The 27,861-nt window shown below is 47.2% G+C and overlaps 1 protein-coding gene across 6 annotated transcripts; it reads left to right on the plus strand.

Annotated features, from left to right (window-relative positions):
* The first annotated feature begins 12,842 nt into the window (after positions 1-12,842).
* MARVELD3 (MARVEL domain containing 3) lies at positions 12,843-27,164 on the plus strand. Of its 6 annotated transcripts, none has more exons than XR_014804831.1 (4): positions 12,843-13,296; positions 13,817-14,021; positions 15,706-15,833; positions 19,271-22,346. XR_014804831.1 is itself a non-coding variant. In XM_084958192.1 (4 exons), the coding sequence occupies exons 2-4, from the start codon at positions 13,966-13,968 to the stop codon at positions 26,225-26,227; spliced, it is 822 nt and encodes a 273-aa protein (XP_084814318.1). In that variant the 5' UTR covers positions 12,843-13,296; positions 13,817-13,965; the 3' UTR covers positions 26,228-27,164.
* Positions 27,165-27,861: the final 697 nt, after the last annotated feature.

The raw sequence follows: 27,861 nt of genomic DNA on the forward strand, positions 1-27,861 counted from the left end.
TTTATGTTTTCTTTACGTCTCTTCAGGGCTTGAGAGCCCCTTTCTTTTTAACACTGAATCAAATGCCACTGTCTAGATATATCCCCCCGATTTATTTATCCATGTACCTATTGCAGGACATGTTGGTTGCTTCCAGGTTTGGGCAAGGACGTCGTAAGAGTGAAAACAACAGTGCCTACGGAGCTTCCACTGGGGGGCGGGGCCGCGGGGGCGGATGTTATAGGCACAGATATTTTGTCCCTCCCTGTCAAAGTTTACTTTGAACAGATTACGGGGGCGTGTGTGTGTGTGTGTGTGTGTGTGTGTGTGTGGCAGAATAGACTGCAGCCTGCTGGAGGGAACCTGTGTTGTGAAGGTCGTGAGCAGCATGCTTCCTCCGTGTGTAGATTTTACCGGAAGCTGGCTCCTGGAGTCAGAGCTCCATCCTCCCTTGTCCAAGGCTTCCCCTTGCATTCAACTACCTTCCTTGGGAAGCTGTGAATCACCTACGCCCAGTACTCCTGATCAAGGTGGGGCTGAAGGACAGGGCGGAGCATACTGCTGATGGTGGGGCACAGGAACCCGCAGGGGACCCCTCGGGTTAACTGATGCAGGTGCCGTTTCTCGGGAGGGCAGTGCTTTCTTTGAGTCACCTTTACTTTATTTTTTATTTTTTGTCTTTTGTCTTTTTTCTGTTTAGGGCCCCACCCCCGGCACACAGAGGTTCCCAGGCTAGAGGTCGAATGGGAGCCACAGCTTCTGGCCTACGCCACAGCCACAGCAATGCCAGATCCAAGCCACTGCTCACCGCAACGCTGGATTTTCAACCTACTGAGCGAGGCCAGGGATGTAACCCGTGTCCCCGTGGATACCAGTCAGGTTCATTAACCACTGAGTCAATCCCGGAACTCTTGAGTCACCTTTTGAGGCAACATACTGGGATGGAAAGGCTGGAGGAACCTGTTTTTGGATATTGTAGATGTGTCCTTACCGACATCCTAAGGTTTAGAGAATGGCCACTTTCCCCTGGGGCCTGGTGGCTGTCTTCGCTGGGTGCCATAATGTGCAGCAGGGCTCAGAGGGCATCACAAAGAGCCTGAAGCCATGCAGAGGCTTGGAATAGAGACGAACAATTACACAGGGCTTTGGCTGCCATGGCCATGTTATCAAAGTGGCCTTTTGAGGAAAAAAAAAAAAAAAGCAGCGAGACATACCTAGACACAAAACAATCTTGGACCCCTGGAATTCCACTCTTGAGAATTTATCCTAAAGAAGTAATTTATTTCTGTATTAGATCTAATATCAAAGCATTGAAAACATTCTAAATGCCCACAATTTGGGGACAACTAAATAAACTGTGATAACACCAATTCACAGGTGCAGGTACTTATTACAATCACAATTTTAAAGATACGTATACTGACATAAAAAGTCTAGTTTAGAAAGTTTGCTATGTCTGCCATAACCAAGTACAGGTGTTCCTTGGTATCTAAGGGGGATTGGTTCCAGGACCCCATGGGTACCAAAATCCAAGGATGCTCAAGACCCTTGCATAAAGCAGTACAGTATTTACCTGTAACCTATGCATATCCTCCTATAAACTTTAAATCATCTCTAGATTATAATACCTAATACAATGTAAGTGCTATATAAATAGTTGTAGACACAACAATAATGCCAGGTAAATGATACCAACACATGGCAAATTCAAGCTTTGCTTTTTGGAAATTTCTGGAATTAAAAAAAAATTATTATTATTATTATTTTTTGTCTTTTTGCCTTATCTAGGGCCACTCCCATGGCATATGGAGGTTCCCAGGCTAGGGATCTAATCAGAGCTGTAGCCACCGGCCTACCCCAGAGCCACAGCAACTCGGGATCCGAGCCGAGTCTGCAACCTACACTGCTCGGCAACGCCAGATCTTTAACCCACTGAGCAAGGCCAGGGATCGAAGCTGAAACCTCATGGTTCCCAGTCGGATTCGTTAACCACTGAGCCACGATGGGAACGCCAACTTATGCTTTTTAATGGATTCAAACAAGTTCTTTGCCAAGATTCTCTGGTTGTTGGGGGAGTGGGGAGGTGCTTCTGTGAGAAGAGACCCTGAGGTTCTATACCAGACACACCATTTCCATTTTTCTTCCCTTCACTGATCCCCTCTCTTGAGCCTATACGTGTGATTACATCTCTCCTTCTAGAAAAAGAGCCTCCCGTCCTCAGGGCCATGGCCATGTCTCCTACTCTTCTCATCTAAGAGTATAATCTGGTTCCTTCCTAGTACCCATCTGGTGATCTAGCCAAATTCACTGACACCATCCAAACACAATGAGTACTTTCTAATCTTGAATTCACCTGGCTTCTGCATAACAAAAAGTGTTTGGTGCTACATATATATATAACATTTTTTTGGGGTTTTTTTTTTTTTTTTTTTTTTTTTTTTTGCTTTTTAGGGCCACACCCGTGGCCTATGGAGGTTCCCAGGCTAGGGGTCCAATCGGAGCCACAGCTGCCGGCCACAGCCACAGTCACAGCAATGCAGGATCTGAGCTGCATCTGCAACCTACATCACAGCCCATGGCAACACTAGATCCACAACCCACTGACCAAGGCCAGGGATCAAACCACAACCTCGTGGTTCCCAGTTGGATTCGCCTGTGTTGCGCCATGACAGGAACCCCTAGAGCTACCAATATCTGTCGTTCATTGAGTACCTGATGTTCTCAGAGTATCTGTCTTTCATTGAGTATTTCACACTCCGTGACCAACAATCTTGGCTGCTCACTTAGCACTAATTACAGATCATTTGCTTCTTCATGTTTGTGAACTGTTATTTCCATACATTGCCTAAATCCACTTCCTCTCCATCCCCAGTGCCAAGGCCTTGCTTTGGGCCAGCTCTCTCTCTCTCTCAAACATCCTGGAAGGTTATTTCTACAAATTTTTTTTTTTTTTGTCTTTTTGCCATTTATTGGGCCACTTTCACGGCACATGGAGTTCCCAGGCTAGGGGTCTAATTGGAGCTGTAGCCGCCGGCCTACGCCAGAGCCACAGCAACGTGGGATCCGAGCCGCATCTGCAACCTACACCACAGCTCACAGCAACGCCGGATCTTTAACCCACTGAGCAAGGCCAGGGATTGAACCCACAACCTCATGGTTTCTAGTCGGATTCATTAACCACTGTGCCACGACGGGAACTCCAATTTCTACAACACTTTGACTGAGGTATTTCCCTGATAAAGAACCATCCCTGGTGGCCCATAGAAACACCAATATACAAGCATTTATTTATAAGTTTTATCTGTGTACCACAGTAAAAAATATTGCTTACATCATAAGTCAACACAGAAAAAGAAATTCCCAAAGAGGTAACATTTACAAATTAGATAGTTCTCATCCCTTTCCCTCCACTGCAGTGGAGGTTGCATGCACTTGCTCAGAATCCACAGACCCCCAGGGGTTCGTCCAAGCACACAGGGCTGACTTTCAGGGTTTCCCGTGACCTGGCCCCTGCCTATCTCTTCTGCCTCTTTCCCCTTTGCTTCCTCTCTTGCTCTTAGTGCTGTGGTCCACAGGGAAGGATTTGAACTGAAAGCTCCCCTCACCAGCCTCCTTTCTATGTGCTGCCCTCCTTGGCTGGAAGACTGTCCCCTGTCTGGGCTCCCCAAGCTCCAAGTCCCTCCATCTTATTTATTCCTAAAACTCCTCCTTCCTCTGGGAAGGTGTTTTGTGGTTACCTCTGCCTCATATCCCACCTACACCACACACTTCTTTTCCTTTGCAATTGTGTACAACGCTTATCTCTCTGCCTCTCTCAAGCGTGAGCTAACAAATGATCTTGTTCACTTAGGGGGGTGCACGGTGCTTCATAAACAATAACAATGGTAGTTATCACAGCCAATATTTTTTTTTCCTTTTCTTTTTTTAATTATGTGGCCACACCGTGGCACATGGAAGTTCCTGGGTCAGGGATCCAACCAGAGCCACTGCAGAGACAACAAGCCACAGGGGAAGTCCCAGCCAAAACTTTTATAGTGGTAATATATGCCAGCTATAGCGTCAAGTGTTTTACACATATTTGCTTTATTTAGTCCTGTTTGATGGGTGCAGTTATCCCTATTGTGCAAATGGGGACACTTAGGCACAGAGGGGTTGAGTAACTTCCCGAAGTCGCTAATGCAGAATGCGAAATGCAGGAAGTACTGAACTAAACTGAACTGTGTCCTTTCCAAGTACCTGTGATGAGAGAAGCATAGTCAGCTAGGCCCAGGTAGGCGAGGAAATGCTCAGACTGAAGAAGAGAGAGACAGGGCCACTCTGCCTGAGCTTGCACTGCCCCCTGCTGGCCAGGTCTGCTCTCGCTGCAGACTCAACCAGCTCAGAACTTCTACCCCTTGTCTGACAAGCAGAGGATATTCCATGCGGGAGAGGGAGCCAGAAGATGACCAGGAGAAGGTGCAGGGATTTCCCCTGATCCACACACTTTAGGGACCATCTCCCTGGTGGGGATGCTGAACGAAACCTCACCAGAGTTAGAAGAGAAGTGGGAAAGTAGGAGAGGAACAAACAATATAAATAAATGTATACTTCCCAATTTTGAGACCAACATATGAAATACATGTTCTCTATTCCTCCCTTCACCTCACAGCATGAAAACCTCAAATTTTCAGTAGGGTACATAGCTACACTTCCCAGCTTCCTCTGCAGTTACCTATGGTCATATGACTGTCTATGGCCAACAGACTGTGAGCAGTGATGTCTGCAATATGTGTCTCACTCTTAAAGGAATGAGAAGAGCCATTTCCTGGTCCCCAATTTTCTTTTCTTCCTGTGGGCTGGAATGTCCACAGTGTTGACATCTTACACTTTGCAGATGAGGGCAGCATCTGAAAGGAGACCAACAAGAATGCAGAAGGAGTCTGAACTTCCCAAAACTTCACAGAGCAGAACCACCAACTGGGCTCAGACTTTTCCAAGAGAGAAATAACTTTCTATTGTATTTAGGATATTATTATGTTGGGTCTCTGGCCCACCCAGACCATCTCATAACCTAACCCTGCCAAGTCTCAAAGGAGAAGGGGATACTCTGAATATGAAAATTAAGACAACACTGCTGTGTAGGGCTCAGGAGCAAGCATTCTCCAAATGACAGAGCAACAGGGGTAATGAGATATTCAGGGAACAGGAAGGTGTGGCCAGGAGGCACTGAATGAAACCACAAAGACTAATGAGTGGGGCACAAAACTCACCTTAACAAATTACAAGTATAGAAATTATTTCAAGCATCTTCTCTGACCACAATGGCATAAAAGCAGAAATCTACCACGGGAAAAGAAATGAGACAAACTGACTACATGGAGATTAAACAACATGCTGCTAAAATCCAATGGGTCAATGAGGAAATCAAAAAGGAAATTAAACAGTATTTTGAGACAAATGACAATGAAAACACAACCATACAAAATGTATGGGATGCGGCAAAAGTGGTTCTTAGAGGGACATTCATAGCAATACAGGACTTACTCAAAAAAAAAAAAAAAAAAAAACCAAGAAAAAACTCAAATCGACAACCTAACCTACCACCTAAAAGAATTAGAAAAAGGAGACTAAACAAAACCTAAAGTCAACAGAAAGAAGGAAATCATAAAGATCAGAGAGGAAATCAATAAAATAGAAATTCAAAAAACAATGTGAAAACTCAATAAAGCCAAGAACAGGTTCTTTGAAAGGGTAAACAAAGTCATTCTCTGTCCAGACTCACCAAGAAGAAGAGAGAAAGAACCCAAATAAACAAAATAAGAAATAAAAAAGGAGAATCTCAATGGATACTACAGAGATACAAAAAAAAAAAAAAAGAGAGAGAGAGAGAGAATACTATGAACAATTATATACCAACAATTTTGACAACCTGGAAGAAATGGACATGTTTCCAGAAACACGCAGCCAACCAAAACTGAATCAAGAAGAGATAAGTTGGAGTTCCCATCGTGGCTCAGCAGTTAACAAACCTGACTAGCATCCATGAGGACACAGGTTCAATCCCCGGCCTCACTCAGTGGGTTAAGGATCCAACGTTGCCATGAGCCGTGGTGAAGTTCACAGACACCATTTAGATCCTGTGTTGCTGTGGCTCTGTTGTAGGCTGGCAGCTACAGCTCTAACTGGACCCCTAGCCTGGGAACCTCCATATGCCACAGATGCAACCCTAAAAAGACAAAAAGACCAAAAAAAAAGGAAAAAAGAGATAATTTAAACAGACTGATCACTAGAAATGAAACTGAATATGTAATAATAATAATTTTAAAAAATGGAGTTCCCGTCGTGGCTCAGTGGTTAAGGAAGCTGACTGGCATCCATGAAGACACAGGTTTGATCCTTGGCCTTGCTCAGTGAGTTAAGGATCCGGCGTTGCCATGAGCTGTGGTGTAGGTCGCAGACGTGGCTTAGATCCTGAGTTGCTGGGGCTCTGGCATAGGCCGACGGCTACAGCTCAGATTGGACCCCTAACCTGGGAACTTCCACATGCCAAGGGTGAGGCCCTAGAAAGAGAGAAAGACAAAAATAAATAAAAATAATTTCTAAAAACCTCCCTACAAACAAAACTCCAAGACCAGATGGCTTCGGAGGTGAATTCTACCCAGAATACAAAGAATTTACACCAATTTTTCTTAAAATTTTCCAAAAGACTGAAGAAAAAGGAACACTCCCAGAGACAGTCTATGAAACCAACATCACCCTAATACCAAAACCAGACAAAGATACTACAAAAAAGAAAATTATAGGCCAATATCTTTGATGAATATAGATGCAAAAATTCTCAACAAAATTTTAGCAAACCAAATCCAGCAACACATAAAAAAGATCATACATCAGTATCAACTGGGAGTCATCCCAAGTTCACAAGTATGTTTCAACATACACAAATCAATAAACGTTCACACACCATATGAACAAAAGAAAAGTAAAAAACCCACATGATCATTTCAATAGAGGCAGAAAAAGCATTTAACAGAATCCAACATCCATTCATGATAAAAACTCTTACCAAAGTGGGTATAGAGGAACATATCTCAACATAATACAAGCCATTTATGACAAACCCACAGCCAACATGATACTCAATGAAGAAAAGCTGAAAGCCATCCTGCTAAAATATGCAGCAAGAATAGGATGCCCACTCTCATTTCAATTCAACATAGTATTGGAAGTCCTGGCTACATCAATCAGACAAAAAAAAATTAATTAAAATAAATAAATAAATAAAAGTTATCCACATCTACAAACAGAACACGACTCACAGACATAGAAGACAGACTTGTGGTTGCCAAGGGGGAGGAGGGAGGGAGTGGGATGGACTGGGAGCTTGGGGTTAGCAGATGCAAACTATTACATTTAGAATGGATAAGCAATGACATCCTAATGTATAGCCCATAGAACTATATCCAGTCTCTTGAGAGGCTATGATGGAAACCATAAGAATTTCACTATAAGAATTGTCACTTTGCGGAGTTCCCGTCGTGGCGCAGTGGTTAACGAATCCGACTAGGAACCATGAGGTCGCGGGTTCGGTCCCTGCCCTTGCTCAGTGGGTTAAGGGTCCGGCGTTGCCGTGAGCTGTGGTGTAGGTTGCAGACGCGGCTCGGATCCCACGTTGCTGTGGCTCTGGTGTAGGCCGGTGGCTACAGCTCCAATTCGACCCCTAGCCTGGGAACCTCCATGTGCCGCGGGAGCGGCCCAAGAAATAGCAACAACAACAACAACAAAAGACAAAAGACAAAAAAAAAAAAAAAAAAAAAAGAAAAGAAAAGAAAACTCTGCCAAAGGGGAAGGGGAGGAAGAGGGATGGACTGGGAGACTGCAAACTGCTACATTTAGAATGGATAAGCAGGAGTTCCCGTCGTGGCGCAGTGGTTAACGAATCCGACTAGGAACCATGAGGTTGCGGGTTCGGTCCCTGCCCTTGCTCAGTGGGTTAACGATCCGGCATTGCCGTGAGCTGTGGTGTAGGTTGCAGACGCGGCTCGGATCCCGCGTTGCTGTGGCTCTGGCCTAGGCGGATAGGCGGGTGGCTACAGCTCCAATTCAACCCCTAGCCTGGGAACCTCCATATGCCGTGGGAGCGGCCCAAGAAATAGCAACAACAACAACAACAGCAACAACAACATCAACAACAACAACAGACAAAAAAAGACAAAAGACAAAAAAAAAAAAAAAAAAAAAAAAAGAATGGATAAGCAATGAGGTCCCACTGCACAGCACAGGGAACTAAATCCAGTTTCTTGGGATAGACCATGATGGAAGATAGATAAGAAAGGGAAAGTGGAGTTCCCACTGTGGCATAATGGGATCGGCCGGGTCTCTGAAGCTCCAGGGCGCAGGTTTGATCCCCATCCAGCACAGGGGGTTAAAGGGGTCAAGTGTTGCTACAGGTCTGGCATTGGTTGCAGGTGCAGCGTTAGGTTACAACAGTGGGTCAGATCTGATCCCCGCCCCGGGAACTCCAGATGCAGCCAAAAAAAAAAGTGAGGGTGGAGTTCCCATCGTGGCTCAGCGGAAACAAATCTGACTAGCATCCATGAGGACACAGGTTTGATCCATGGCCTTGCTCAGTGAGTTAAAGATCTGGTGTTGCTGTGAGCTGTGGTGTAGGTCATAGAAGCAGCTTGGACCTTGCATTGCTGTGGCCCTGGCATAGGCCAGCAGCTATACCTCTGATTTGACCCCTAGCCTGGGAACCTCCATATGCCACTAGTGTGGTCCTAAAAAACAAAACAAACAAACAAAAAAAGGTGGGGGGGAATAAAAAAAAGAAAGGGAATATATGTATATAAGTATGACTGAGTCACTTTGCTGTACAGCAGAAATTGGCATGACACTGTAAATCAACTATACTTAAAAAAAATAGAAACCGCAATTTTGCAACCACCACTATAATAATTCATTCAAACAAGAAAGGTTAAGGAGGAACTTACAGTCTCAAAGTTATTAAATACAAATTGCTTGGAGAGGGGCTTCCTTTAAAACAGGGAATCTGATGGATACCACCTTATCCAAGCAATCAAATTCAACACATCACTCATGAGACAAATTGGCATCTTGTATCTCCTGTTAGAACATACCAAGAAGGATATAACATCACCTATTTTAATATTCCTGCCAAAAATGTTGAACCAGAATTTAACCATAAGGAAATGATCAAATGTGAGTGTAATTAAGATTTAATGGAGTGTCATGTATCTAGAACTTACACGCAAGTGTTTCATCAAAAAAAAGTTTACAGGAGTTCCCGTCATGGCGCAGTGGTTAACGAATCCGACTAGGAACCATGAGGTCGCGGGTTCGGTCCCTGCCCTTGCTCAGTGGGTTAACGATCCGGCATTGCCGTGAGCTGTAGTGTAGGTTGCAGACGTGGCTCGGATCCCACATTGCTGTGGCTCTGGCGTAGGCCGGTGGCTACAGCTCCAATTAGACCCCTAGCCTGGGAACCTCCACATGCCCCGGGAGCAGCCCAAGAAATAGCAAAAAGACAAAAAAAAAAAAAAAAAAAAAAAAAAGTTTATAGGAGTTCCTACGGTAGCACAGCGGAAGTGAATCCGACTAGGAACCATGAGGTTTCGGGTTCAATCCCTGGCCTTGCTCAGTGGGTCAAGGATCCGGCATTGTCATCAGCTGTGGTGTAGGTCACAGACGTGGCTTGGATCTGGTGTTGCTGTTGCTGTGGCTCTGGCACATGCTGGCAGCTGTAGCTCCAATTAGACCCCATAGCCTTGGAACCTCCATATGCAGCGAGTACGGCCCTAAAAAGACAAAAAGACAAAAAACAAAAAAAAAGTTATAGCTATATAAAGATAGAACAAATGTGGCAAAATGATAACAATTAGTTTATAAAAGATACAAAACAAACAAACCCCCAAAAACAAATGAAACAAAAAGGTGAGCTGGCATGGGGGTTTGGGTATTCAAAAAGAAGGTTCAGTGGTTAACAAATCCGACTAGGAACCATGAGGTTGCGGGGTTCGATCCCTGGCCTTGCTCAGTGGGTTAAGGATCTGGCGTTGCCGTGGCTGTGGTATAGGCCGGCAGCTGTAGCTCCGATTTGACCCGTAGCCTGTGCACCGCCATATGCCGTGGGAGCGGCCCTAGAAAAGGCAAAAAGATGAAGAAAAAAAAGAAGGTTCCAGAAGCCCAGGGGGAAGCTCTGAGAGAGAAAGGACTTTGCCACTTCACAAACCAGCCTCTGTCTGCTTGTGCACCAGCCTCCATGATAGCCACAGTTGTCTCAGGCTCAAAACAGGGCTTTGTTTAAATAAATGTTTATATAAGCTCCTAGGATTTGATCCTCTGTCCACTCTGGGACGAGAGTCTGGTGGAGCTCACAGAGCACTTCTGTGGGAAGGGGGTTGGTGTCTGGGCAGACAGGCCTGGTGACACCCCCTCCTGGATTTCCTCCTGCCTCCTTACTCAGTCTCCTTGCTTTTGAGCCATAAAGGTTAGATTTTCCAGGGGCTCGGCCAAGGCCTCCTTTTCCTTTCTAACTCCCTCCCTCCATAGGTGAGTCCTTTTACTCCTTTGGTGCATATCCAGCCCCACCCCAAAATCCCGCTCCTGCCCCCAACTGCATACGCACTCACATCCAATTGCCACTGGACATTTGGATGAAGCATACCCATCTCAAATTTCACACATCTACAGTGGAACTCTCCAACTTGCTCCAAACCAGGTTCTCTGCAGTCTTCCCATCTCAGTTAACGATACCTCCATCCAGAAGAGGGAACCCGCCTACATTGTTGGTAGGAATGTACACTGGTGCAGTCACTATGGAAAACAGTAAGGAAGTTTCTCAAAAAATTAAAAATAGAACTATCACATGATCCAGCAATCCAGCTCCTGGACGTATGTACAGGCAAAACTGTAATTCAAAAAGATACCTGGATCTCTATGTTCAGAGCGGCACTATTCACAACAGCCAAGACATGGAAATCACCTAAATGTCCTCTGACCGATGAATGGAGTGGATTAAGAAGATGTGGTACATACACAGAGTGGGCTACCAACCAGCCATAAAACGAACAAAATAATGCCATTCTCAGCAACATGGATGCAACTAGAGATTCTCATACTAAGTGAACTAAGTCATAAAGAGAAAGACAAGTACCTTATAATATCACTAATATGTGGAATCTAAAATATGACACGAATGAACCTGTCTACAAAACAGATTCACAGACAGAGAACAGACCTGTGGCTGCAAAGGGGGAGGGTGCTGGGGTCTGCAGACGGAAGCTATTTTACATGAAGGGAATAAACAACAAGGTCCTGCTGTATGGAGCACAGGGAACTACGTTCAATATCCTATGATAAACCATAATGGAAAAGAAAATATTTAAAATAGTATATATTCTTTACATATATATTCACATACATATCTGAATCACCTTGCTATACAGCAGAAATTAACACAACATTGTAAATCAACTATACCTCAATTATTATTATTATTATTATTTTTTTGGACTTTTTGCCTTTTCTAGGGCCGCTCCCACAGCATATGGAGGTTCCCAGGCTAGGGGTCGAATCGAAGCTGTAGCCACCAGCCTATACCAGGGCCACAGCAATGCAGGATCCAAGCCGCATCTGCGACCTACACCACAGCTCACAGCAACGCCGGATCCTTAACCCACTGAGCAAGGCCAGGGATTGAACCTGAAACCTTATGGTTCCTAGTCGGATTCGTTAACCACTGCGCCACGACGGGAACTCCTACCTCAATATTTTTTAAAAAGGATACCTCCATCCACCCATCCTGTACGTCTTCCTCCAAACCACAACCTAGATCTGTCCACTTCTCATCAACTCAGCTACCACCAGCTCTCACCTAGACTGTTCCAGTTGCTTCCTAACTCATCTCCTGAATTTACTCTTGGGCCTCTGTAGTCCATCTTCCTCACAGAAGCCAGAGTAATCTTTATTTTAAAAACATAGATCAGAGCAAGTCACTCACTCTCCTGGTTCAAAACACTTTAATGCCTTCCCATCACTCTTACGATTAAAATGCAGATTCTTCACCACGGAAACCCTACAGCATCTGCTGCTTCACCATCCAGGACTCAATTCAAAGGCCCCTTTCCAGATCTATATAAAGAAACCTGCCCTCCTCGTCACAGTTTACACGTCAGATTGTCTTCTTTTTTATTGCTTGTTCTCCCTTTTCCACACACTCTAGAATGGGTGCATTACTAGCAGAGTTCACCACTCTATCTCCAGCGACAGCTAGGCTAGGTGCTCAAACATATTTGTTGAAAGAACTCATTAATAGACGGTAATTTTGTATGTTTTAAAATATCCTTACTTGCCAAAAGGTTGCCAATTCTGTGGGGTTCATCATTAAAAAAAAAAAAAAGTTTAAGTCCAGGACTATTGTAATAAATAAACTGGCCTCAAGTCCCCTACAACACAGTTGTTAGGAGGATAACAGGAGAGGGAGGAAGAGAAGGATAGTGGCCGGGTGGATGGATGGGTGAGAGAATGGATGGGTCCACGCTGCAAAGAAAACCCAAGCTGTTAGCTGCGAGCTCAGTTCCCTAGGCCGCCCGTCTTGCAGACGTAACGGAGTGGATACTTCAGAGCAGACGGGCAGGAGGGCGGGCGGTAGGTCTCTCCCAGGTGTGTAAAGCATCTCGACGCTCCAGGACCCCACCAAACCCCGGAACGCTCGCGCCCAGACCCCTGGCCGCGCTCAGGGGCGCACCCTGCCGGTGAACGCCTCCTGGCCCTCAGCGGGGTTAGGGCGCGTGCGCGCAGGTAAGCGGCCCGCCCCACCTGGCTCCGCCCCCGGGCTTGGCCACCTGCCGGGGAAACTTGTGGATTGTTGCCCTCGGGTCGCTCTGGGGCGGGGACGCGGAACTCGGCCATGGAACGCACGTCGGGGACTCGAGAGCCCCGGACTCGGCCGAGAGAGCGGGATCCAGACCGGCACCCTCGCCCGGACCGAGATCGCCACCCCGAGCGACAGTGGGACAGAGCTGGGGACCCACGAAGGGAGAGAAACGGGGGAGAGCGAAGGGACAGGGACCGCGACAGGGAAAGGAGGGACCGCGACAGGGAAAGGGACCGACACTCCCACCAGGACAGACACAGGGCTGGGGACCATCGTGGAAGTGAACAAAGAGTCCCAGAAAAATCTCGCCCAAGTCGGACGCGGGACGGACCCCGGCAGCCGACTTGGGACCCAGCCCCGCCACCCTGGCCCGCGCCTTGGGAAACCCCGAAGCCACCATCCTCGCGGAAGGGGGGCCTTGAACGCCGCGGACCAGAAAGGTGAGGTGGGAGAGGGCTTGACCTCGGCCGGGAGAAAGCCTCGGTCTGAGGCCCGCCTGCGCTGCTCTACGCCCCAGAGACTTGTCCTTGGAAGTGGGTTTAAAGGAAGTGCGATTCCTCCCCTTTGAGCTCTTAGAGGGGATCTGGGAGGGAAGGAAAAGCTTACAGTGTCCTCGCTTCTGGACCTGAACGATTAACAAAGCAGAGAACGCCCCCCCTAACCACCCCCCTCCCCCCGCCTCCTTGCACAGCCGGGGACCAGGTAAAGAGGAAGAAAGGACTTCAGGACTAGAAATGGGAAGGGGTGGGCGGGAGGCTGGGTGGGTGGGGTTAACCTGAGGCTCCTCCCTGTCGTCCTGTGACCACAGGACCGCCCCCTGGAGCTTCACACCCTTGTCCAGTGATTCAAAACCCAAAGTCTCATTCCCTGGAAGCCCCGGCCTAATAAAGTCAGACCCATGAAGAATTCATAGTTTAATGTGTAACCCCTCTCAGGAACATATATGTATTTCAAAACCAGACAGCTGGAAGAAGCAACACTTTTAGCTGAAGAACTGAACGTACGGAAAACTCAGCCCCAAAGGGCAGTTCCCCCGCCCCTTTGTGAGGGAGGTCTTTCTGGGCAGCCTCAGCCTGATCCCACGACTGTTTCGGAATCTACCCTCCTGAATGAAGGAACCTTGTCAACCCTACCTGGTAAAACAAATTTCCTGGAAGGCCTGGAGGTGAGAGCATCATGATATTCTGGAAGACTTTGTGATCTGGGAGAGACTGAGGAGAGGCAGTGGTCCTGGATGACACCCACCCCCCTTCTAAGGAGGTGTTTTTTGTTTGTTTGTTTGTCTGTCTGTCTTTTTGGGCCCGCACCTGTGGCATATGGAAGTTCCCAGGCTAGGGATTGAATCAGAGCTGCAGCAACAACAGATCCAAGCCACATCTGCAACTTACATCTCAGCTTGTGGCAATGCTGGATCCTTAACACACTGAGCGAGGCCAGGGATTGAACCTGCATCCTCAAGGACACCAGTCGGGTGCGTTAGCACTGAGCCACAATGGGAACTCAGGAGGTGGTCTTTTCTTCGTTGCACATTCCATCCAACTCCACACATATTACTGAATGCTCAGATTAGGTGCCAGGCCAAGAAGGGGACAGCCAGGTATTGGAGTAAAGACTGCTTCTGGTTTTTGACACCTACCCTTATTCCTAAGAGGAGTCCAAGATCCTCTCTGCTATGGGACTTGGAGGCTTAAGCCCAGTCTCTCTCCGGGTTGTGTCCACACAGCGGGAAAGCTACTATCCTGAGTTTATGTTACCTTATCTAGAACTAACTAGCCAAATGGTGATAAAGGGTGTGTCCAAACACAGGCACTAGCTTTTGTGTCCCTGCCGAAAGCCACACTGCATTGCCTGTGCCTGACCTGGGAAAATCCAGAGCTTCAGGTTTATTGTTTTGTTTTTATTTTTTTGGCCATACCCACAAAAGGTCAAAGTTCCCGGGCCAGGGATCAAACCTGTGCCCGAGTTGCCACCTGTGCCCTAGTTGTGGCAATGCCAGATCTTTAACCCGCTGCCCCACACAGGAACTTCCCAGAGCTTCAGTTTTAGGTTTTCGTCTAAACTGGTGTCCTGATCCCCCTGCTCGACACCCCCCACCCTGTCCCAGCCCCAAAGCCAGTGAAGGGAATGTTTGCTTCTTTTGCTCAAAGACACTAGGTGGTTTGAAACCAAGAGCGATTTATTTCTGTCTCTCCTCCACATAACAAGCATTTATTTAATAAATGGGAGGTAGGGCCAGAGACAGCAGAGATCGACTCACAGTGTCCACAGTCTCGAGGTGACCGACAAGCAAACCAGCCAATTGCAGCACGTGAGCTACTCCTGAGGGACGGATTCAGAGAGAATAGAGCTAGGGCCCTGATTGGGCTCTGGAATGTTTCCTGCAGGAGTCGGGCTGGCAAAGGAAGAGAGTGAGCTATGAAGAATGTCCAAAGTTATGGTACCACCCATAACCTTAAGAAATATTTCTGATTCAATTCTTGCCAAAATAACAAGGGAAGGAAGAGAATACCAGCCTGGGCATCAGAGTCCTGTGAATGCAAACTAGTTTTGAAAAGGGCCTGTTCCTCCTCACTGAACTGAAAAGCCCCCCTAGGCAGCTGCCAGCATCCAAGGCAAGGCTCAGAATTACACGGATAAGTGAGGCCCTTAGAGGAATTGGGCCAAGTATTTGGATGCCCTGTGGAGCCACTGAGCCAGAAAATTTTTCTGGAGTACGAAATACTGCCCCAGATTTTCTGTCCTGCACATTCTTTAATGTCCAGACCCAGCATGAGGTGTCCTGAGTTCTACTGCCAAGCAAGCTCCTGAATGTGAAGCCCGCTAATGGCCATGTTTGTGTTTGTTTATAGTGAACGCACTTCAGGGAGATATCAGCTCTCGAACCCTGGGCCTGGGCTAGAGGAAGTGGAATATTACCAGTCAGAGGCTGAAGGACTCCTGGAATGCCACAAGTGCAGATACCTGTGCACCGGGAGAGGTGAGCCATGTGGAAGGTGGTTCAACCATTTACTTACTGTTGCTGGCGGTTCTGGAAGGGGTCCGAGCTGGTGAAATGAAAATTCAAGCAGACTTCCTTTTGGTTTCTAGCATTTTCATTTTCATACTTTGCTTCCCCTTTGATTGAAAAGGTAGGCATGAGGTTCCCCTTTGCTTAGAAAAGGTAGGCCTGTCTGCAAGGGGCGGCTGGCTTTCCCGGGTTTCTCCTCGAATGGAGATGGATGTGCCCCGGGTCTGGCGAGGCAGCCGTGGCTGCAGTTTTCAGGCTGCAGGTGGAGCCGCAGGCAGAGCCAGGAGCGTTAGAGAAGGAAGAGCACCTGGAGATGGGAGCCAGGCTGAGCTCGTGCCCCGGGATAGGACAGTGGATGCCCAAACACGCCCTCACGGCTGTTAAGTGCTGTCGACTGAGACCCACAGTAAGAAATACCTTTTACACTAAGAACGAGTTCACGTGTGTGCCCCTGAGCGCGCGCACGCGCACACGCACACACAGCCTGAAACAGTAAGACCCTATCACATACCAAGTACACTGACAATGTCTATCCTATTCTGTTTCATTGAAAACAAACAGAAACAAAAGAAAACACACCCTTAAGAACACGTACACGATACCATGTGTCAGCGCCAAATGTGGTTTCCCAGCGTTCCCACCCTGGCACCAGGCTGCCCTTGCCTACGAAGAAGAAAATCTGGTTTGTCAGCGTGAGCCCTTATGGCTCACAGGATTTGGTGAGAAATATTCCTAGGCTGCCTGTGACTAAAGGGGGAAAAGTTCTCAGCCTAAGGGAGAGAAATCAGGGAACTTAATACCTGAAAATATCTCTTAGGCTGATTACAATGAAATTCGCTCTTACGGAATTATGGAGGACTTTGACGGATGAGCCCCAGGCAATCCAGGTACAAGAATCCTCACTCTCATTTACACACTTGGGCACACCCTGTTGCTTTTAATTCTCTCAACAGCTCCTAAGGCAGGGAGAGGTTGCAATAAGTTACGCAAAGTCACACAACTGTTAAATGAGCAGCTGGAATTGAAACTTAAGAGCTTCTCTGACGCTAAGGCCTGAAATGGTTTACATGCTTGATCTCTTTCTCTTCTGTTTTTCTTCCTTCCTCCTCCCTCCCCCCCCTTTTTTTCACTCCCTCCCTTTCTTTCTTTTCTTTCTTTCTTTCCGCCTGTCTTCCTTTCCGACCTCCCTTCCTTTTTTAACCTTCTCTGGATGATATAAATAGTAGGAAGAAGCCCGAGGCTGCTTAACAGGTTTCTCTGTAGAGGTATTCTTCTGTGATTGATTTACCAAGAGAGGGCAGAGCTTGCCAGGGGACCCCATCAAAACACACCTTGATTTAGCTTTGATTGCTTCTGGCTATTTGGCTTTGGGCCTAGAGGTTGGGTTTCTGAGTTGAGATAGTGAAAGGATGATTCAACAGCAGCAGCTAACAAATGAAGGCTTAGAAAAGATCTCTGGATGTGCAGGGACCCATATAAATACACAATGCTGTGTTGTGTGCAGAGACACAGCCCTTAAACACCGGGGACTTGTCGCAAGCAGGAACTGCATGCCAGGGTAGAGGTCGCCTGAAGGTTTTCAGCCTCCTCTTAGAGGGGATTTTTTGTGACTTCTTTTCCTCATTGGTAAAATGACATCCCCCTGCGACAAATTGGCAAAAAGGGTAGGCAGCTGTGGCTCTAACTTCCTGGGGAGACCCTGCAGTTGGGGCTGAGTCACCGTGAGGAAGTCCAAGGGACACTGACAAAAAGAGATAAACCCCGAATTCATGGTTACAGGCATGACTCCTCGGCTACTAACATCTTTAAAGGCTGAGGATAAAGATCAGATAAAAACCAAGTGCAAATGTCGAGTGCGCATATCAGATCACGAAATCCTGGGCATGCATGGATTGTGCTCATTTATTATGAAGTAATACATGAAACAACAGGGGGGACCAGTGACGAGTGAGCAGTTCCCTGGGAAGAAGGTACCGGTCTGCTCCCCTCCCGGCTCCTCCCAATTTGCATTTGGAACAGCGTCTCCTTTCCCTTCTGTCCTCTTCCTCTCCCTTTAGACCCTTGTGCTCCAACAGTGAGGGAGAAGCTTGTAAAAGGAGTGCTGTGCCAGTGTAACAGGAAAAGTATTTAAAATAATAATAATAATAAATAAATAAAAGGGTGGGGTCTGCATTCAGCTTGTAGCCTTAGGTGCAAAGCAGCCTTAAAGGTTTAATTTCATTCTCTCCCCAAAGGCTGTGATCTCTGCAGTCAGGGGTGCTGTCTGTCACACAGAGCCTGGCATTGCGGTTTTGGAGATGGCTTCTCAGTGTCAATGGCATGGACTTGTGGTCGCCCTGAAAAGGGTCCAAGGGATAGTTGTGAGGTTTCGGCCTCTCAAATTGCATGCTCCACCCCATTTATATGTTTATTTAATACCCTAACCCACTGCTTAACTGACTGAGCTTATATTAAGATTTCAGTTGACTTTCAGAGTGTTAACTCATTAACAGATCTGAAGGATTCAGCCAGAATCAGAAGAAGGAATGACCTAAAATGCACCGCTGCTTCTTAGTAAAGAGAGATGCTGACTCAGTGAACCAGATCCTTTCAAGGGGCAAGTAAGGCCTAGAGAGACTCTAGGCCTTTCTTTTTAAAAGCACATGCCACCAGACCTCTCCTCTAGCCCTGATGCTTTCTGATTCTATTAACGTTATAGCAGAAATAGCGCTTGTGGAGCCTCTGTTCTCCTCAAACTCTATTAAGAAATACATAGCATCTATCTCTCCCAATGGCAAAACATCAGGAAAAGCCTAAATGTCATTTATGTTGGAATTATTTAAATTCATTTTAACATTCTACACCGCCTTTAAAAATATGAAGTAAAATGGAGTTCCCTGGTGGCACAGTGGGTTAAGGATCTGGCATTGTCACTGTTGTGGCTCAGGTCACTGCTGTGGTGCAGGTTCAACCCGTGGCCCAGGAACTTTCATATGCATGAGCACTGCCAAAATAAAATAACAAATTAAAAAGTGAAAATATTAAGGAAACATATTTGCTGAGGGAGAAAAAATGTTCACACTATATTAAGTGGAAAAATGGGTTATATAAAGTAGAGAGACTAGAACCCTCTTCTTACCTAAAAGCAAATGAACAACAGCAAAAAGTATGCACATGTGGTAGAAAAGTCCAGAACAGGTGTTTGTTCCCTGGTGGCTCAGTGGGTTAAGGATCCAGTGTTGTCACTGTTGTGGCCCTGGTCACTGCCATGGCACAAGCTCGATCCCTGGCCTGGGAACTTCCACATGCCATGGGTGCAGCCAAAAAAAAAAAAAAAAAGTCCAGAAGAGAAAGTAGTGGTAACAGTGGTTATTTTTATTGTTTGGATTTTAGATAATTTTTACAATGTATATTTCTGTTTTATCAAGATTTTCCAACATTGGCTTTGGAGTTCCCATCATGGAGCAGTGGTTAACGAATCTGACTAGGAACCATGAGGTTGCGGGTTTGGTCCCTGCCCTTGCTCAGTGGGTTAACGATCCGGCGTTGCCGTGAGCTGTGGTGTAGGTCGCAGACGCGGCTCGGATCCTGTGTTGCTGTGGCTCTGGTGTAGGCTGGCGGCTACAGCTCCAATTCGACCCCAAGCCTGGGAACCTCCTTATGCCGTGGGAGTGGCCCGAGAAAAGACAAAAAGACCATCAGGGTGCATTACTTTTATAATTGAAGAAATCAATAATTTGTTTGCATTTGGGGAGGAAATTGCAGAGTGTAAAGCTGATTTGTGAGAGGACATGGTTTCAATTAGGGAATGCACAGGTGTAACACAGCTTCATACTAAGACAAATGCGGTTCTTTAAGAGCCGGGGAGATAGGACGGCCTGACCCTACAGTCAGGTGACCCTTTAGAACTGTACCAGCACCTCACCTCCCAGCTCAGAAGCACCCAACTTTATATCACGCTGAGAAAAAGGAGCCACACACAAGACGGTATATAACTGTATGAGTCCATGTGCATGAAATCTTAGGAAAAAACAAACCTAATTCCTGATGGTGGAGAGCATGTGGCCTGAGGAGGAAGTTCACCGCAACGTGTTACCAGGGAACTTTCTAGATATGAAAACAGTCTATATCTTGATGACTGCACAGCATAGCTCTTTGTCAGAATTCATCAAGCTGTATGCTTAATGCAGATCTTTTTGTTGTATATGAGTTGGATCACAATAAAGCTGACTTTAAGCAAAGCAGCCCACTTTGGTGGAAGAGCTAAAGCTGTTTCACTGCCCAAGACAAAGCTGCCGAGGGTTCTGAAAAAAAAAAATCCAGCCCTGGGAAGTATCATAGCCCAGATCTGCTCTTTAGGGAAACTGAAAGAAAACAAAAGTAAACTTTAAAACATACTCGTTGAATTAAAGTTTAAGAACAGTACAACCAATTCTGCTGCTTCATTCAGTGAGCCTTCTAGGTTTAATTAACCTACCCTTTCCCACTTCTAATACATACAAACCGAGGTTAACATTTTGATGGATAACTTCCACGCTTTTTTCCGACTTCATCGTTTATGTTCTCAACGCTATGTTGCAATTCCCTTCACCCTTGGAGACGTTTCCTCTTTCAAAGTGAAGCTGGCCCCAAAGCACATCCAAAGAGGGCATAGCTGTTTTTTAGTCTTCTTGGCAGGGGAGCGCTAGGGTGTCTAGATAGGATGCCTTTCTTTCCGCTCACGGGACACATCCTCCCCACATCGCCCCGCGGCCCACGTGGGGCTGCTTTGCTCTTTGGAGAGTTGCCCTTCTTGGCCCAACGTACTCTCAACATCATTTCTGGAGACCACAGTTCCCTGCCACCATCTCCTGCTCATCAGGAAGCTTTGGCTGCCCAGGCCTCCCTGAGCGCAGAGTAAAGAGCCGGCCGCCGCCGTGTGAGCGGCCGCGGGGAAGACTGGCCTCCAGGTGCAAGTCCCCGCGTGCAGCACGGCCTCTCCAAAAACAGTAACACGCCCTTCTTTTGCAGCCTGCTGCCAAATGCTGGAGGTTCTCCTGAACTTGCTGATCCTGGCCTGCAGCTCTGTGTCTTACAATTCCACGGGGGGCTACACGGGCATCACCAGCCTGGGGGGCATTTACTACTACCAGTATGGAGGGGCTTACAGTGGCTTCAGCGGTGCTGATGGGGAGAAAGCCCAGCAGCTGGATGTCCAGTTCTACCAGCTAAAGCTGCCCACGGTCACCGTGGCCATGGCCTGCAGTGGCGCCCTCATGGCCTTCTGCTGCCTCCTCATCGCTGTGGGCGTCCTGCGGGTCCCGTGGCACTGTCCCCTGTGGCTGGTGGTCGAAGGCTTGTTGGGCATGCTCGTCGCCTGCGCCTACATCCCCGCTTTGTACTTCTACTTCCACAACCTGTCCGCTGCCTACGCCTCTCCCGTGTGTCAGGAGAGGGAGGCGCTCTACCAGAGCAAAGGATACAGTGGCTTCGGCTGCAGTTTCCATGGGGGAGACATAGGAGCTGGACTCTTTGCTGTCCTGGGCATTGGGATCTTTGCCCTGGGGGCTGTGCTGGCCTTCCGGGCTTACAGAAAGGTCCAGAGGCTGAAAGAGAAGCCTGCGGAAATGTTGGAATTTTAGGCTTTTTAAAACGCGCTGCCCAACGTGAGTGATGGAAGTTAGGCTGACCTACTGGTTTTCCCGGAAGACTTTGTGGTGGTGCTTCCTGATCCTGTTACTTCTCCACAGGACGGTTTGGTTTGCTGGGCCTGGCTCCTGGGGACGTGAGGCAGCATTGCCTGGTGTCACAAGCCCTGGTTCTGGAGCCCTCTGTTGATGAGGGACTCGCCAAAATTACTTAAACAAACAAACAAAGGAACAAACACTAACCAAAACTGGAGCCCAAAACCCACAAGGAAAAGGCCTGAGAGCAGCAAAGTAGACTTCAGTAAATAAAGGGAGATAATCAAGTGAATTTGAAGAACCGTATCCTCAGAGTTCATGAAAAGCCACATGGATGGGAAACAGTATTTCAGCCCGAAGTTCTCTAAATACAACTGGCTCAGGCTGATTAGCCTCGAATTGCTTTCCTTACTGAACTCTCAGGGTCCTTTGCTTCCCGAAGGCTCTGGATGGCAGGAGTGGGGATGCTGGGGAGACTATTTCTGTAAGATTTAAGTTGGAGGGAGGCGGGGGCTGAGAAAGGAGGAATCAGATAAGTCCACTGGGTTGCAAAGAAGCTATTCTAACAAGCTCCTCACAATGGGCTTGAAAGCTCAATAAATGTTTTGTCCTCTTGTAAATATACCATTGTATGAGGAATTCGACTCAACATCTGGAATTCAGGATCCATCCCAAATTAAAGAATGTAAAATCTTTCCCAGCAGAAGAATGCTACTTGTGGCCAATTTCATGGGTTCTTACTACATGGTTAATTATGACCTGTGGCCCATTACCACATATTCTTGGTACAAGTGAATCTGTTCTTTGCTTTGTTTGACTCCAATAAAAATCCAAAGAAAAATTTTATTTTTGGAGGTGATGGTTCTCTTTACCTTTACAGTATAATTTCCGTACTTATTATGTTTAAAAGGTGAGTTCCATTTGGATTTAGAAAAGGAAGTACATTTTCTTGCTTGAAAATTATTATAAAACTTCTTAAAGAATATATAAGAAATAATAGTATTTGCTTCTGGAGAGGAGATTTTTGTTTCATTTTATGTAGGACTTGACTGCACACATATTAGTTTTATTTTAATTTTTCTTTTGGCTGTGCTTGCAGCATGTAGACATTCCCCGGGGCCAGGGATTAAACCCATGCACAGCAGTGACAACACGAGGTCCTTAACCCACTGAGCCACCAGGGAACTCCTAGTTTTATTTTAGAAAAAAATTTTAAAAGTTTGAGTTGCTCCCCTCCGTTTTTTTCATATTTACAGTGACAAGGCAGATAGTAGGCGTATAATTAAGCAGAATATTAAACGATCAGCCACAAAGGCAGCCTCACCCAAAAAGGTGCTGTTTTATGATAAAAGTCTCCTGTCTGTTTCAGTCTCTGCTTCCCTCTACAGAGCCTTCTGCTGTCTCTCCAGAGACTTGTTCCATCCCACTGTAGGGATAAACTGCTAGCTCTGGTAGCCACGCTTTTCTCCAGATGTCCGTGAGCATACCTGGAAGTACCTGAGCCCATCTGAGGTTTTCAGTGAAGCCAGGTCAGGCCTGTCCAATACTCTGGTAATATTCAGTGGTCATATTCCTTCATCGATGGACCCGGCAACGGGCCATTCACTCCTGACTGTTGTGGTCAGTGGAGGGGGGTGGACAAGATCCAGATACATCACACCGCAGCCTATCAGGCATGAGCTGCATGGATTGTGGCTGCCGTTTGGCAGAATCTGGCCCAGGAGGAATGTCCAGGTTGTCCATACTCTGCAGTGGTCACAGTATTTCTGCTCCCCTTCAGGGTGAGACGTTAACCTGCACCCGGAGGGGACGCCAAGGCAGAGAAAGGTGTTGCGGGGGGGCGGGGGGAGGACAGCGACTCGCCATGAATTAGAGGGGTGTCCGGGTCAATTCGCTTGCCCTGCAGTAGGGAGAGTAGCCAGTAGCTTATGGTGCCTGGGTGGAGAGTGGGCAGTTCTGGTCTGATGTTATTTTCAGATTTAACTTAGAGGAATGTAGCTTCTCAACCGTCAGAGCAGAGCTGTTAATTGCAGTGTCCCGTGAACCGCCTAGGAATGTGTGTGGGCCCAGCAGAAGATGGGGTCAGCAAGCCCATAGCTGTTGCCCGAGTGTGTTAGACGCTGGTCTTTAGCAGCCAGTGATAAACATCATGATGCCCCCTTGGGTATTAGAGGGTTTCCTGATTTCTGGGAAACCACGCTTTTCATAAATTTGTCCCATTTCTTCTTTTTCTTTTTTTGTCTCTTTTAGGGCCACACCCATGGCATATGGAGGTTCCCAGGCTAAGGGATTGAATTAGAGTTGTAGCTGCTAGCCTACACCACAGCCACAGCCACAGCAATGCCAGATCCGAGCCGAGTCTGCAACCTACACCACAGCTCACGGCAACAACGGATCCCCCGCCCACTGAGCAAGGCCAGGGATTGAACCCGCGTCTTCATGGATACTAGTCAGGTTTATTACTGCTGAGCCACAACGGGAACTCCTGTCCCATTTCTTCTTATGTCTCTTACTAATAATTGCTTCCATTGTATAAATTTTACTGGGGAGCATCGCCATCCAGTTGTATGAACTTTATGACTCTCTCCAGGCACCCGTCACGCACTTACTCTCATTTGGGCCCCACCCTAGCCCTGTGGGATAAGACAGACAGGCCTTATCTTCACTTGTCAGATGAAGGGTCTGAGGCTTAGAGTCAGTGCCTTGGGCATGAGGCAGGAAAGAGCGGGCGTGTGAGCCTGGCATTCCCACTCTCTTGGTCCATACGCTTCTCCCTCACCTCTGACCTCCGAGGGAATGACAGGAGGCCTTCTCCCAGGAATGCGCCTAAGAGGCTGGGGTCTCTGTCAGTGATGGACAAGAAGACATTCGACTCCATATACCTGTTGGCTTCTGCTGCCCCATGGCATTTGTGGGTTCCTTCAACCTGCAAGAACCCCTCTAATTGCACAGGCCACGTATCCAGCAGGAGGATCCCCGATAAACAGTCTGGTCCATCCACACGACAGGGCTGAGGCCATATAACAGCGTGTGCACATGGTGGGCGCTGATCTGGAAACCTCTCTAGGAAGAGTAAACAAGAAATGCATGATGCAGAGTGGTGCGTGCGGCCTGCTCCCGTGTGACACATCCAGGGAAAGGAGGATGAAATTCAGATCTCAGTATTCTTACTTGCACCAAGGAATGCTGGAAAGTTATACTGGAAAATAACGAAAGTGACTGGGGGCAGAGAACAGGGTAGTTAGGGACATGGGTGACTTTCCTTAATTTATACCACTTTATGTCTATTTGATTTTTTAACACATTTAAAATGTGAAATAATTATAGACGCACAAAACATGGCTACTATAGGAGAGATCCTGCATACCCCTAACCCAGTTTTCCCCACTGGTGACGATAGTGCAGTACCACAACCAGGAAACTGGCAACCTCCAGAGCTTGTTTGGATTTTGCCAGTTCTCCATGCACTCGGGTTGGTGTGAGTGTAGGTCTGTGCGGCCTTATCACATGTGTAGGTTCATGTGACCGTCACGCCCAGCCACAGAACTGCCGCCCCTCATCCGACACCCCTAGTGCTTTCCCCTAAGTCACCCCCCTCCCCCACGCATCCCCATCCCCCGAAGACCATGGATCTGTTCTCCAGCTCTGTAATTCTTTTTTTTTTTTTTTGGCTTTTTAGGGCCACACCTGCAGCATGTGGAGGTTCCCAGGTCGGGGTCGAATTGGAGCTATAGCCGCTGGCCTACACCACAGCCACAGCAACGCGGGATCCAAGCCGAGTCTGCAACCTACATGGAAGCTCACGGCAATGCAGGATCCTTAACCCACTGAGTGAGGCCAGAGATCGAACCTGCGTCCTCATGGATACTAGTCAGATTCGTTTCCACTGAGCCACAACGGGAACGCCAAATCTAAAAAATCTTAATTTAGATTTTTCCAATGTGAGTATAAAAAACAAAATCCAAGGATGTTATGGTTGAATCCGACCGTGTCCCCAGCATCAGGTACTGTTTCTCTTGTCTGACCGTGGAGTTTGCCTGGGCGAGTGCTGTCAGTGTTAAATCCCCAATCTCTCTCCTCCTAGGTGTGATACAGATAGTGGAGGTGATACTGAATGGGATGGTTCTCATGTGTATCGTGGCCTCCTACTTTGTCCTTGCGGGATTCAGCGCCAGCTTTGCCAGCGGCGGCGGCTTTGGGAACAATTATTACTCACCGTTTGAGGGCACTGAGCTGGAGCAGGTTCGGCAGCTGGACCAGCAGTACACGATCCTCCGGGCACCACTGATATACGGCGGCGTGGCTGTTTCTCTGGGGCTGGGTGTCCTCACCATGGGTGTTTTACTCCGAGGAGCCAAGAGTCTAAACAAACTGCCGAGGAGGTGGCTCCTGCTGGAGGCCGCCTTCAGCCTCCTGGCAGCAGTGGGCTACTGCGCGGGCATCGGTGTTTACCTCCACGCGGCCTTGCAGATCAATGCCACAGACACCTGCAGGACACGAGAGAGGGTTTATGCCCGCAAGGGTCTCACCTGGATGAACTGCCAGCTGGCAGGCACAGATGGAGCAGCAGCCACCTTTGCCTGTCTGCTGGTGATGATGTACGGTGCCAGCGTGGTGCTGGCCCTGCGGGGCTACCGGGAACAGAAGCACAACCAAGCCAGCCGAGAACCGCACAGAGGCTACGCGGACGCACCGGAATACCTGTGGTCTGGAACACTCTGAGTCTTCTTCGGGAACCTAAAAGTCAACCCACCTCCCTTGCTTCTCTCAAAAAGACGGGTCCATGAAAATCGAGCATGAGGCAAATGTTTTGACATTCTTGATTTTGTGAGCGCTTCCTTTGGCACCAGTGCAAAGCTAGACAACCATCCCATTTTTCCATCAATGTCTTGTTGGCTGAGAGCTTGAAAAAAATACCTCCGCCTTTGCTACAAAGCCTACATCTAAGTTTGCCTATCGTACAGTTATGATTTGGCTCAGTGTTTACAGGAGAGATATCTTGATTGTCCCAACGAAAGTCACTAAGAAAAACATGCCATTCCACCCCCCACCCCCCGAGAGCTGTGCTTGATCCCAGAGCAATGATTTTAATCCCAGTTGAGATTCCAGCTGAGAAATTACCTTCTGACTCTCTCCCGGAGGACAACTCTCCTGCCCATAGGACAGTGTATGGTGACCACACAGTAACCTCATGGGTCCCAGGAAGCCTTTCTCCATCAGAGGCCGGAGGCCGGAGGCCGGAGGCTGGATCCCTGGTGCCTGAGGGCAGGTGCTTTCAGCCTGCTTGTTCCTTCTCGGGATCCCTGTGTTAGGGCTCAGAGAAAATGATTTTTGCCGCTTTTCCAAGCCAGTTTCTTTTTGTGTCAAGTCACTCGACTGGAATTCACTTTCCTGAAGTACTTTATAATTTCCTGAAATATGAGGCTTTCAAATAGTGAGAAATAAAATTCACCAACTTCTTAACTGTGTTATTCAGCTGCCTGCAAAGATAAAGCCGTTGATTTTCCTTGGAGGCTTCTTTATTTCTGCATCCCTTCCAGCGCCCTACAGAGTAGGTTTTCCATTTTGATTGTAATCTCTCCTGACCCTGAATCGTTTCCATAAGGTAACAGATCATTAACACCGAATCTCAAAAATAAATTTCTTTCAATAATTTTAATCTAAAGTTTGAAAGCTGTCCTTATACTTTACAACTAGACTCAGATGTTCAATGCATGTCAGGTGCAACTAGAAATATACATGTTCTTATAAAGGGTATTTTTTTCCTTATCTTTTTTTTTTTTTAGAAGATATTTTTTTTATTTTTTATGTTTTTTTTTTTTGTCTTTTTTTTTTGTTGTTGTTGTTGTTGCTATTTCTTGGGCCGCTCCCACAGCATATGGAGGTTCCCAGGCCAGGGGTTGAATTGGAGCTGTAGCCGCCGGCCTACGCCAGAGCCACAGCCACGCGGGATCCGAGCCGCGTCTGCAACCTACACCACAGCTCACGGCAACGCCGGATCGTTAACCCACTGAGCGAGGGCAGGGACCGAACCCGCAACCTCATGGTTCCTAGTCGGATTCGTTAACCACTGCGCCACGACGGGAACTCCTTTTTTCCTTATCTTTTTTTTCCATGTTTTATTTTCATAAGTTAGATTGAACTCAATAAATTCAAGGCAAGTTTTGGTTCATTCTAAAAACAGCAATTTTGACATAAATCTCGGACTCTCGAATCTATATAGTTAATAAGAAATCAGCAAACGGAAGCCTGTTTCAATGTATGCCAAAGTGTCTATTAACAGAAATTAAGCTGACGTCATTTTCCACTGACGCTTATTGGCCATTTTTACTCCTGCATGTTTGCTGACTCTTCTC

Source organism: Sus scrofa, chromosome 6 (assembly GCF_054392235.1).
Source record: "Sus scrofa isolate SSC_HxYL_T2T_F1_AM1 chromosome 6, Sscrofa_HxYL_maternal_Yorkshire_Landrace_v2.0, whole genome shotgun sequence".
NCBI classification, from domain to species: Eukaryota; Metazoa; Chordata; class Mammalia; order Artiodactyla; family Suidae; genus Sus; species Sus scrofa.